The following is a 13,314-nucleotide window of genomic DNA, read 5'->3' as shown; positions in this document are numbered from 1 at the left end:
GGAAAATGCCAAAAGCTACGCTGTGTTGGTTGGGCTAATGTGCTTATATTTTAATAAAACATTTCTCCAATATCGGCCCATCGATACAGTGAAAAAAAAAATTGATAGGACAGAACAAATATCGACATAGAGGCCTATGAAAAGGTTCCCTGCACGATGCCAATATACTGCCGGTTTTAGAGCTGTAAATTTAAGCATTGATTTATTATTAGATATTCTGTGCATCAACAAGCTAGGAGCCTGTTTACACCCCTTAGAGCAAGAATTGAAAGGAAAGTAATGCATGATCATGCTTGGCGAAACCTCTTTGCTAACAATGGTAACTGCATGTAAATGGCACAATAAAAGGTGTCAGACAGGTCCATCATTTGGTTTAGTCGCATTGGATTTGTCCGGAGCACTTGATGTCAACGTTCCTGTTTTTTCATATCTGCAAACGCTAGCAGTTTAGATTTGTGGTGTCAAAACTGTGTTGCAGTTTCTGTTGGTAGCACCAGGCACCAATTAAAACAACATTTTCCCTCAAACATCTCAGCCCACTGCAAAGACCAATCTTGTCATTCAAATTTTTGTTCATCATTTTCAGCAACTATTTTTGAAAAATGGTGACACTAGTTGTGTTAAATATTTTATTTTTATTTTTAATGCAATTGGTGTGCTATTTCTTCACATCAGAAATCTTGTTATTCCACTTGGACAGCCCCCCCCCCCCCTCCCCAATGCAGTTGGACTACTTCTTGGTGCCACCTATACTTGCTTTACACTGTCAAAGAAAGAGACTGAACATGATGAAAGCTCAAAAAGTAGGAAGACCCCTTTATGTTCTACTACAATTTCAAAACAACAATATCAAATACTTATTAAAAATAGTGAGAAAAATAGAATATAAAATAAAAATATCTGCACTTGATATTGTCATTTCATTATCAGTGTATCAGTATATGGGGAAAAAAATATCTCAGATACATCACATATATTTTGGAAAAAATATTGATATATTGATGTTTATCAACAGCCCTACTGCTGAAATCTTAAAGCAACATGATTGGAAGGCTAGGAAGCAAGTGGTAACTTACGTAGCAGTTCAGTAAAAATGTGGAATTTCACTGATAATTTCTGTAATTTCAAAGGCGAAGGAAATTGTTGGTGTAAATATTTGCCACCCCCTCCTCCCCCACCAATCCCACACCCTTCTCTCTTTAGTCGCTGTACCACTTTTTTCTTTGTAACATTGTATCAGAACATGGTTTCTTTTGTGGAATCTTGTAATGTGCTGACTGTTGTCACAGCCTCTGTAACTGTTAAAACAGAATAACAGCACCAGCTATAAGTATTAGTAGGAAGTTTCTGTATGTGTAATACTGTTTTAATACTTGCAATTTGGGAGCAGGTATTTCTTTTAGCACATTATACATAACTCTGGTTGTCAGGATACCTAGATAATATGAGAATTTTTGTGTCACTATATTCAATTGAAAACTAAATACTAATGTTACATTAGAGGTAAGATTGCCCATTTAACAGCAATCAGATATTAAATTAGCCTATAGAGAATAACATTTATGGTCATATGTACTTGCCATATAAGCCCAAAATGAATTATGAATTCTTGCATAGTTTTTTTTTTTTTTTCTTCTTGTTTAAATTGTGTTTAATATTTGTAAGAGGTGGAGTTTTATTTTTGCTCTTAAGTGCTTTCAAAAAACCTTGCTAGAATTGTGATTAGCTTGCAACAGTTACTCTAATCATGCGCCTCTAAAAACAACTTAAGGTGATTTACATTTGTGTAGGAGGAACGTGAGAGACAGAGGTTGCGGGAACGGGAACGAGAACTGCGAGAGGAAGAACGTCGCCGAACTGAAGAAGCTGCACGGCAGCGTGAGATAGAGAGGCAACAACGGGAGTTGGCAATAAAGCTTGAAAGGTATAAAACATCTTTATAAAACTTGATCATCAAGATTTTTTATTAATATTCGCAGTTACAGTACATAATATTATTTTATAGTGCGAATTTTCAAATCTTCCCAGTGAATTGAATGTTCAAACAAATTTCGCCCTTGTAGCTGGTCATTGTTTCGTTCATCCCATATTTCGACTGGGCACCTGCCAGTCTTCTACAGGTGATCTGTCAACGACTTTGATCAGCTGCAAGTCTGAATTTGTCGGAATATTATTGTAAGATTGTCTTCCAGGGAGAAGGAGAAGTTGCGTTTGGAATGGGAGCGCGTGGAACGGGAACGTGCTGAAGTACTGCGCTTAGAAAGAGAACGTCAGCGTCGTGAACGTGAGAATTTGGAAAGAGAACGGGAGGAGTTACTAAGACAGCAAATAAGGTACTACGCTGTTTCCTTCTGACTCTTTCTTAAATTGGAATTTTCTAGTGATGGAAATCATTAAGTGAATGAATTGTTTCTCCAGAATTATGTACTAGATCTTTCTGCATTTCAGCACATTTGAATAAGATTCTGGTGCACCACAGTATTTAGAATAATACTTCAGCTTACTTATTTGGATTAAGGGCTATTTGTAAACTGTTCTGTTGCTACCAAACATTTTTGTCCATTTCTTCTGGATCAAATACTTGTATTAAATAATTTTAAATTGGAACTGCTCTTGAATAGAATATAAAAAGTTAAAACATTGACTTTTAAGAACGGAAGCTCAAAAATAGAATTACTATTAAGGGTGTTGGAATCTTTTAACTCTTTAGTTGTTGTTGTTGTTGTTGTTGTTGTTGGTGGTGGTTTGGTGGTGGTGGTGGTGGTGGTGGTGGTGGTGGTCTCCTGTCCTGAGACTGGTTTGATGCAGCTCTCCATGCTACTCTGTCCTGTGCAAGCTTCATCATCTCCCAGTACCTGCTGCAACCTACATCCTTCTGAATCTGCTTAGTGTTTTCATCTCTTGGTCTCCCTCTGATTTTTACCCTCCACACTGCCCTCCAGTACTAAATTGGTGATCCCTTAATGCCTCAGAACATGTCCTACAGACCAATCCCTTCTTCTAGTCAAGTTGTGCCACAAATTTCTCTTCTCCCCAATTCTTTTCAATAACTCGTCATTAGTTGTGTGATCTAACCATCTAATCTTCAGCATTCTTCTGTAGCACCACATTTCGAAAGCTTCTATTCTCTTCTTCTCCAAACTATTAACCGTCCATGTTTCACTATCATACATGGCTACACTCCATACAAATACTTTCAGAAACGACTACCTGACATTTAAATCTATACTCAATGTTAACAAATTTCTCTTCTTCAGAAACGCTTCCTTACCATTGCCAGTCTTCATTTTATATCCTCTCTACTTCGACCATCATCAGTTATTTTGAATAGCAAAACTCATTTACTACTTTAAGTGTCTCATTTCCTAATCTAATTCCCTCAGCATCACCCGATTTAATTCGACTACATTCCATTATCCTCGTTTTGTGTTTGTTGATGATCATCTTATGTCCTCCTTTCAAGACAATGTCCATTCTGTTCAGCTGCTCTTCCAGGTCCTTTGCTGTCTCTGTCATGGGCGAACCTCAAAGTTTTTATTTCTTCTCCATGGAGTGTAATACCTACTCCGAACTTTTCTTTTGTTTCCTTTACTGCTTGCTCAATATACAGATTGAATCACATTGGGAACAGGCTACAACCCCGTCTCACTCCCTTCCCAACCACTGCTTCCCTTTTCATGCCCTTCGGCTCTTATAACTGCCATCTGCTTTCTGTACAAATTGTAAATAGCCTTACACTCCCTGTGTTTTACTCCTGACGCCTTCAGAATTTGAAAGAGAGTATTTCAGTCAAGATTGTCAAAAGCTTTCTCTAAGTCTACAAATAATAGAAACGTCGGTTTGCCTTTCCTTAATCTATCTTTTGAGATAAGTTGTAGGGTCAGTATTGCATCACGTGTTCCAACATTTCTACGAAATCCAAACTGATATTCCCCGAGGTCAGCTTCTACCAGTTTTTCCATTCAGTTGTAAAGAATTCGTGTTAGTATTTTGCAGCCGTGGCTTATTGAACTGATAGTTCGGTAATTTTCGCATCTGTCAACACCTGCTCTCTTTGGGATTGGAATTATTATATTCTTCTTGAAGTCTGAGGGTATTTCGCCTGTCTCATACATCTTGCTCACTAGATGGTAGAGTTTCGTCAAGGCTGGCTCTCTCAGGGCTATCAGTAGTTCTAATGGAATGTTGTCTACTCTCGAGGCCTTGTATCGACTTAGATCTTTCAGTGCTCTGTCAAACTCTTCGCACAATATCATATCTCACATTTCGTCTCCACCTACATCCTCTTCCATTTCCATTATACAAGGGGGGACCCAAAAGTAACCAGAATCGTAATGCTGCACATCATGTACTTGTCCCCCCAGGGGGTCCACAACTCTTTTGTGGATATGTGCGTGGCGAGCACGGGGCCCCGAGCCATTGCAGCCTTCTTTCTCTCCCGGGCTGCATTTCCTTTCCTTTCCCCTCCTTTCCCCTCCATACCCCTTTCCCCTCGCCCTCTCCTCTCCCTCTATTGGTGTCCTTGCTTATGTTGGCCCCCGCTATCCTCCTGGTTCTGTTGGTTTTACACTCCGGCTTTGTTGCGTAATCATCTCCTCCTTTTGGCATTCCTTAGTCCCCCTCTGGGGTTTGACCTCCATTCCAAAATTTCTCTTCCGTAGTGTGAGCCATTTGGGGAAGAGCACCTTACCTAGTGTCTCCGACGTGTGCCCTCCTAGTCCATTCCACCTTTTCTTTTACGTCGTTGTCTGATGCTAGGGTGCATAGCCAGCACGGTAGCCAGCCCGTGTGGTGGGGTCGCTATGTACCCTTTTGGTTGAGCCCCCTGAACACACAGGGATCACACTTCTGATACCTGAGCTGTGACCTCCTCATGCATGCCTTGGAGTGGTTGCTCGTCATCCTGGAGCATCGGAACTCCCGGCAATGGCCGCCGTGCCAGACGGCCCTTGCTGTGGCTGGGTGGCGCCCGTGAGGAGAGCCCCTGATCGGAGTGGGTGGTATCAGGGCGGACGCTATGCAGATGAAACGCATAAGGGTCCAAACCTCTGGCCGCTCTTCTGCGGCCGTCTCTCTGCGTGGTACTGATTCCTCAAGTGCTGCTTCTCTTGCCCCTTCGGCCTTCCCTTCCGTGGCTACCCCCTGGGAGGAGGGTCAGGCCCGTCGTCTAGGGGCAAAACCTTTCCCCCGTTATCTAGTTTGCACCAGGACTGATGGAGATACTTTCACCAGTGTCAAACCTTTATTCTTTGTGGAACACATTGAAGACAAGTTCGGCGAAGTGGACTCCCTGAGCAAGATGCGGTCGGGTTCGTTGCTGATAAAAACTGCTTCGGCTGCCCAATCTGCGGCCCTTCGTGCCTGTACCCATCTTGGCACAATTCCCGTGTCCATTACCCCTCACCAGTCTCTAAATATGGTACAAGGTGTGATTTTTCACAGAGACCTCATCCTTCAAACTGATGAGGAACTTCGGGACAATCTCGGACGGCGGGGTGTTCATTTTGTTCAGCGTGTTCAGAAGGGTCCTAAAGATAATCGTATTGATACTGGTGCCTTTATCCTGGCCTTTGAAGGGGATACCCTTCCTGAGAAAGTTAAGATTATGGTCTATCGCTGTGATCTGAAGCCGTACATCCCACCTCCTATGCGGTGTTTTAAGTGCTTGCGTTTTGGCCACATGTCTTCTCGCTGTTCTCAGGACCCTCTCTGTGGTGACTGTGGACGTCCACTCCATGAGGGGAGTCCCTGTGTTCCCCCTCCTGTATGTGTAAATTGTCATGGTAGTCATTCTCCACGTTCAGCAGATTGCCCAGTCTATAAGAAAGAAAAAAAGATACAGGAGTATAAGTCCCTTGATCGTTTAAGCTACACAGAGGCCCGTAAGAAATATGCACGATTGCACCCTGTGTCCATGACATCTAGTTACGCCTTGGTTACATCTTCATCCCTTCCTCCCCCTTCCTTACCCCCATCCCGGGCCCCTCTCCTTCCCCCCTCCCCTGCGGCTCCCACACCTTCTCCTCTGGGCGCTGCTCCCCCTCCCCAGCCGGAGAAGTGTCCCACTCCTTCGGCGTCTGCCGGTCAAGGGCGCCTCTCCCGGGATGCCCCTTCCCGGCACCTTCCAGGTCAAAGGTCTGCTGCAGCGCGGCGACCGCGAGAGCCGCGGTCTATCGGCCCCCAGGTCGCCCGGTCTCTTTCTGTTCCTGATCTTGCTGCAGCTGGCTCCATTATGCCACACAGCCCTCCTCGATCTCAGCCTGAAAAGAAGAAGAAACATAAGTCCCGGGACAAAGAGCCTCTGGTGTCACCGGAGGTCCCTTCCCCGACTTCACAACTGGATTCTGACCTGTCGTTTATGGATGTCGCCCCCTCCTTGTCGGTGACGGGTGGGGACCCGGCGGTATGACTGGATTTAGCATGTTTAGCCCTCCTTTAAACAATCGTTCTGTGGTTCTCCAATGGAACTGTAATGGATACTATCGTCACCTTCCAGAATTAAAATCCCTTCTTTCGTCCTACTCTGCAGCTTGTGTGGTTCTCCAGGAATCTCATTTTACTGATGCTCACTCACCGACCCTCCGTGGGTTTCGTATTTTCTGTCGAAATCGGGTCGGACCCTTGCGGGCTTCTGGTGGCGTTTGTACGTTGGTCCGTACAGACATTGCTAGCACGTGGATTCCTCTCCAAACTACATTGGAAGCGGTTGCTGTTAGGGTCCACTTAGACTCTGCAGTCACAGTTTGCAATCTTTATCTCCCTCCTGACAGGACTCTTACACCTGCTGCCTTAACCACCCTTCTTCAGCAACTTCCTCCTCCCTTCCTCCTCCTTAGGGATTTTAATGCTCATCATCCTTTGTGGGGCAGTGCCTTTCCATCTAGACGAGGTCTTCTTATAGACCAATTTATTGCAGACCACGACCTGTGCCTTCTTAATGATGGCTCCCCTACTCATTTCAGTGCTGGTCATGGTACCTTTTCTGCCATTGATCTTTCTCTATCTTCTCCCTCTCTCCTCCCTTCATTACACTGGTCGCCACACGACGACCTTTGTGATAGTGACCATTTCCCGTTGATTATCACGCTCCCTTCCCGCTCCCCGATGGAGAGGTTACCTCGTTGGTCTTTCCACAGCGCCGATTGGCCTCTATATACTGCACAGGTCGAGTTTTCTCCCTCTTTGTCGGGTTGTATTGATGACGTCCTACGTGACGTGTCTGACGCGATTGTTCGCGCTGCTAACCTTGCTGTCCCGCGCTCATCTGGACAATTTCGTCGTCGGCAAGTCCCGTGGTGGAGTACGGCCATTGCCATTGCCATCCGTGATCGCCGTCGAGCTTTGCAACACTTTAAGAGGCACCCATCTGTAGCCAGCCTTTCTACCTTTAAGTGCCTTCGCGCTAAAGCCCGTTATTTAATCAAACAGAGCAAGCGGATATGTTGGGAACGATTCGTTTCTTCCCTTGGTTCCACTGTCCCTCTGTCACGGGTATGGGCTACACTTCGCTCTCTCCAAGGTTGCCATCGGCAGTCCACCCTCCCAGGCCTTCACCTCCCAGATGGCATTTGTACGGACCCATTAGTTCTCGCAGAACATCTTGCGACCCATTTTGCAGTGGCATCAGCGTCGGCCTCCTATCCAGCTGCTTTCCTTCATCAAAAACAGCAGGCTGAAGCTGTCACCTTATGTTTCACCACTTGTGAGTCAGAATCTTACAACGAACCTTTTACTGAATGGGAATTTCTTTCTGCTCTATCTTCTTCTCACGATACGGCCCCTGGCCCAGATTCCATTCATAACCAGCTGCTTCAACATCTCAGTGCTCCACAACGGCACCATCTTCTTCGGGTGTTTAACCGTATCTGGCTCCAGGGTGACTTCCCTTCTCAGTGGAGGGATAGCATTGTGGTTCCTGTCCTTAAGCCTGGTCATAACCCCCTATCTGTTGACAGCTATCGGCCAATTAGTTTGACCAATGTTGGTTGTAAGTTACTTGAACGGCTGGTAGCCCGTCGGCTCACTTGGGTCCTCGAATCTCGGGATCTATTGTCCCCTTACCAGTGTGGCTTTCGAGAGGGATGATCTCCAATCGATCATTTACTTCGCTTGGAATCCGCAGTTCGGCAGGCTTTTTCCCAGCGCCGCCATTTGGTTGCAGTGTTTTTTGACCTTCGCAAGGCCTATGACACGGCCTGGCGCCATCACATCTTACTAACCCTTCATCAGTGGGGTCTTCGGGGACCACTCCCGATTTTTATCCGCCAGTTCCTGATCCATCGGTCATTCAGAGTTCGAGTTGGTACTGCTTTTAGTTCTCCACGGACCCAGGAGACGGGCATCCCACAGGGTTCTGTCTTGAGTGTCCTTCTTTTCCTCATTGCTATCGATGGACTTGTGGCCTCTGTCGGTCCCTTGGTCGCCCCTGCCCTGTATGTGGATGATTTCTGCATTTGGGTTAGTTCCTCCTCGATGCCATCTGCAGAACGGCAGCTCCAGGTGGCTATACGGCGTGCCTCTGCATGGACCCTCTCACACGGGTTTCAATTCTCTCCTTTAAAATCGCGGGTGGTCCACTTCTGTCGCCGTACTACGGTCCACCCTGATCCAGAGCTCTATCTCGCTGCACAAAGATTGCCTGTGGTTCCACAGTTTCGTTTCCTAGGTCTTCTTTTCGACAACAAGCTCACTTGGCTGCCCCATATCAGACTCCTGAAGGTAGGATGTTTCCGTAAACTCAATGTCCTTCGCTTCCTTGCCCACTCCTCTTGTGGTGCGGACCGTTCCCTCCTCCTCCGTCTTTATCGTGCTCTAGTTCTGTCACGTTTGGGCTATGGTTGTCAAGTTTATGGTTCAGCTGCTCCTTCCACGCTGCACGTGCTGGATCCGGTCCACCATCGTGGTATCCGTTTGGCCACCGGTGCCTTCCCTACTAGCCCTGTTGATAGTCTCCTGGTTGAAGCTGGGATCCCCCCCCTTTCTGTTCGGCGGTCCCAGCTTCTGGTGTCTTATGCCCTCACTATCCGTTCTTCTCCCGCTCATCCTTCCTATTCTATCCTATTCCCAGACCATGGACGTCGCCCGCCTGACGCCCGCCCTCGGGCGGGTTTACCGGTTGGACTGCGCCTTGCGTCTCTTAACCGTGATTTTCGGCTTCCTTCTTTGTCCTGTCTTCCTCGCTCCCTCCCCTCCACCCCTCCTTGGTTAGTTCCTCGGCCTCGAATTCGGATGGATCTCCGCCGCGGTCCGAAAGATTCCATCCCCCCGGTGGTGTTCCGCTCCTTTTTCCGCCAAATTTTATGGGAGTTTCGGGATGCTGTTGTTTTTTACACTGATGGCTCTAAATCTGCTGATCATGTTGGGTATGCCTTCACGTCCTTTGTTGGAACGGAAAATCATCTACTGCCACCCTCATGTGGGGTGTTTACTGCGGAATTGATGGCAATTTCCCGGGCCCTTACCTTTATTAAACAATCCCAACAAAACCGCGTTTTGTTATGTACGGACTTGATGAGTGGCATTCTTGCTATTGACCGGTGTTTTTCACGCCATCCCTTGGTCTCTGCCATCCATGACCATCTCGCTGATCTTCACCGTGCTGCTTGTTCCATTGACTTCCTATGGGTCCCGGGCCATGTGGGTATCCCGGGTAATGAGCTCGCTGATCGTTTGGCTGGGGGAGCAGTTACTTACCCCCCGTTTTCTGTAACCCCTCCTGCAGCGGATTTACGGCTTCACATCAAATCCCACTTTGCACAGTCATGGGCCAATTCTTGGGAAGCTACTCCACTGTCTAATAAACTTCGTGCCATTAAGGTGAATCCAGGCCCATGGCGTTCTTCCTTTCGCCTCTCCCGCAAGGACTTGACCACACTGTGTCGTCTCCGCATTGGCCATACCAGGCTGACCCATGGTTTCCTTTTGCGTGATGAGCCACCCCCGCTATGTGGTTGTGGAGCCTTCCAGTCAGTGGCCCACATTTTGGTTGAATGCCCCCTTCTTTTGGCTCTGCGTGCTAAGTACAGACTCCCCCACACTTTACCTTTGATGTTGGCTGACGATTCCCGGATGGTCTCTCTGGTTCTAGGTTTCCTCCGGGAGAGTGGTTTTTATTCTCAGTTTTAAAGTTTTTAATCTCCCTCTGGTGTTGGGGCAGGGCGGTGAGTGTTTGGGTGTCTCCCACTGTAGGCAGTGTTCAGAGATTCCCGATTCACCTCCCTGACCGGAATCCTCTTTTCTTTCTCTTTTACTCTGTTTTTACCCCTTCTTTTTAAGGCTTGGTTAGTTTTTCTATTCCCATACGTACTTTCTGCATTATAGCAGTTGTACCTTTTAAGTCACAGGTGGTCTTGCCTATGCTGCTTCAGCATAGTGTTGGGTTCGTTCTCTTGCCAACTTCCCTCATTTGTTTTTACTATTGACAACGTGACTGCCCTTTTGCGTTTCCCCTTTTTCCGTTTTATTGTTCTGACTTTTCTGAGATGTCCCGTTAGCAGAATGGAGTCTATTTGAAACAGGGGACTGATGATGACCTTGCTGTTTGGTCCCTTTAACCTCAAACAACCAACCAACCAACCAACCATCATGTACTTGTAGTAGCAAGTTGCGCCTCCAGAGGGTTGTAGTAGGAGCGCTGCTGAGTCATTCTGCCACGCAGCGTCAGCCAATAGTGAGAAGTGTGGTTTCTTTGGCAGTTCTTTGAGTGTGTGTACAGTGCAGACGTGACATGAACAACGTGCAGTTGTGAAGTTTTGTTTCTTGCTTGGCAAGAACGCAGCAGAAACTGTTACGATGATTCAGACAGCCTACAAAGACCATGCTCTTTGTCAAACGCAAGTGTACGAATGGTTTTCTCGATTTAAAAAGGGAGAAATGGTGGCTGAAGATCAGCCCCGTTCCAGTCGACCTTCAGCTGCTTGAAGCGAAGACAGCATTGAAAAATCCTTAATCTCATCAGTGAAGATCGACACAGGACAATCGACCAACTCGAGAACTTGTCCAGGTTGTCCTGGAGCTCAATTCAGCACATCTTGACAATCAATTTGGGGGTGCGAAGAGTGGCAGCAAAATTCGCGCCGAAGCTTCTTACCAGAGATCAAAGGGATCGTCGCATTCAATCCTGTCTCGAAATGAAGGACGCATTCAAAGATGATCCACATTTTTTCAACAAAATCATTGCAGATGATGAGTCATGGTGCTGTGGGTACGATCCAGATAATAAACAACAGTCGTCACAATGAGTCACCTGGCTCACCTCAATCAAAAAAAGCTCGACAAGTGAAATCTAATGTTAAAACGATATTGAACGGTTTTTTTAACATCAAAGGGATCGTACACTCTGAATTTGTCCCTGAAAACCAGACAGTAAACCAACAATTTTATTTGGAGGTTATGAAACGGCTTTGCAGAAGTTTGTCGCGAAAATGTCCGACTGTGGGATTCTGGCGTGTGGTTCCTGCATCACGACAACGCTCCCACGCACACGGCTCTCAGCGTTCACCAGTTTTTGGCCTCAACAAAGACGACTGCCTTGACCCACGCACACTATTCGCCGGATTTAGCACCCTCGGACTTCTTCCTATTCCCGAGGATGAAGACACACTTGAGAGGGAAGCCTTTTGCGCATGTGGAAGACGTAAAACGCAATGTCATGAAAGTGCCAGCAGGTATCAAAGAGGACAAATTTAAAAGGTGCTTCGAACACTGGAATGAACGTTTGGACAAGTGTATTAATGCTAATGGAGAGCACTTCGCAGGAGACTAAGGTTGTATTTGAAAACAATAAAGTATATGTTTTCTAAAAAGAAATTCCGGTTATTTTTGGGTCCCCCTCGTATTGTCCTCAAGTACATTGCCCTTGTATAGACCCTCTATATGCTCCTTCCACCTTTCTATTTTCCCTTATTTGCTTAGAACTGGGTTTCCATCTGAGCTTGTGATGTTCAAATAGGTGGTTCTCTTTTCTCCAAAGGTCTCTCTAATTTTCCTGTAGGCAGTATCTATCTAACCCTAGTGTGATAAGCTTTTACATCCTTGCATTTGTCCCCTAGCCATCCCTGCTTAGCCATTTTAACTTCCTATCGATCCCATTTTTGAGTCATTTGTATTCCTTTTTACCTGCTTCATTTACTGCATTTTTGTATTTTCTCCTTTCATCAATTAAATTCAATTTATCTTCTGTTGCCCAGGGATTTCTACTAGCCCTCTTTATATATAGTGGTATTACAATTGTGTGTAAATGAAAAATAACATGCAGTTGGCAATTTTCCTGAACTGTTACTCTTTTTTTTCCTCGTTCTGTGAAAAATGTAAATCCGAGAGTTATGTAATGGATCTTGACTCTCTCTCAAAGCCTGAGATTCTTATATGAACTTAATAATTCCCTCTTAGAGAACTCGTGCCCTAGACGTCAAGTCTGATTAAAAATACTCTCCTTCCATCAAACTGTATAGTCATTCCATGTCAGATCAACACACCTATTTTACCTCACCATTTTAGATTTTGCTAAAATTTAATATACTTATAGTGGGTGCTGAGACTAAGAATAATTCCAAATTTAAATTTTTTTTATCTCAAACCATTCCTGAAATATGGCTATGTAAACTTTCCAAAAACCAGCCATAAATGTTTGAATGGACTTTTTTTTCCCTTTAATTGCCCTAGGAGCTGCTCTAATTGAGCTAGAGAACTGGGAGAGGTGTCATTTTTCATGCTTTGTCCAGGGATATACAACAAAACATAGCTTCTAATTAATAACCTTTTTCAAAATACTAATTATTATTATTTTGATTTAATTTTTTTAGAGAAAGTACATAATTGAAAATTTACAAAATATTTCAACAACTACTTCATACTGTTGTAAATCACATGGTAAAATATAAATGTGGGATGATGATGGGTTCATTGTTTTGGGGGAAAAAAAAATTCCGGACTCTTGTTTTTCACCAACAGCCATAGTTTGACCTTTAACAAACAGGAATTTCATTAAAATATACTGAAAGGCAACTAAAAAAGTATTAGAAACATCAAAACATCACCTGATTAAAACAAAACTTATCAGCATATTTTATAATTGATTGCTTATTTTAATTTCATACAACTTAACGAACAGTGTATTACCTGATAAAACAAAAAATTTTGAGCATTTAAGTACAAACTGAAATAACGTATGAAAAAGTACAAGTTTTTTCATAATAGTTCTGGTCCATGATGTTTGGAATAAAACTATTAAAAAAATTAAATACACAATGCTTGTTTTTGAGTAACAGGTATTTATACATAGCTAAATTAACATAATAGGTACCAACAGTAATT

At 44.7% G+C, this 13,314-nt stretch overlaps 1 protein-coding gene across 2 annotated transcripts in view; it reads left to right on the top strand.

Moving 5' to 3' along the window:
• Positions 1-13,314, top strand: part of LOC124804708 (scaffold attachment factor B2-like) — a 233,832-nt gene that overhangs the window by 187,619 nt on the left and 32,899 nt on the right. For both annotated transcript variants that reach the window (XM_047264971.1, XM_047264981.1), the window contains exons 12-13: positions 1,791-1,924; positions 2,193-2,333. In XM_047264971.1, coding sequence (XP_047120927.1) covers positions 1,791-1,924; positions 2,193-2,333 — 275 coding nt within the window. The remainder of the gene's footprint in view (positions 1-1,790; positions 1,925-2,192; positions 2,334-13,314) is intronic.

This window comes from Schistocerca piceifrons, chromosome 1 (genome assembly GCF_021461385.2).
Source record: "Schistocerca piceifrons isolate TAMUIC-IGC-003096 chromosome 1, iqSchPice1.1, whole genome shotgun sequence".
NCBI classification, from domain to species: Eukaryota; Metazoa; Arthropoda; class Insecta; order Orthoptera; family Acrididae; genus Schistocerca; species Schistocerca piceifrons.
The sequence above is the reverse complement of the archived record's forward strand: the minus strand, read 5'-3'. Positions and strand labels throughout refer to the sequence as shown.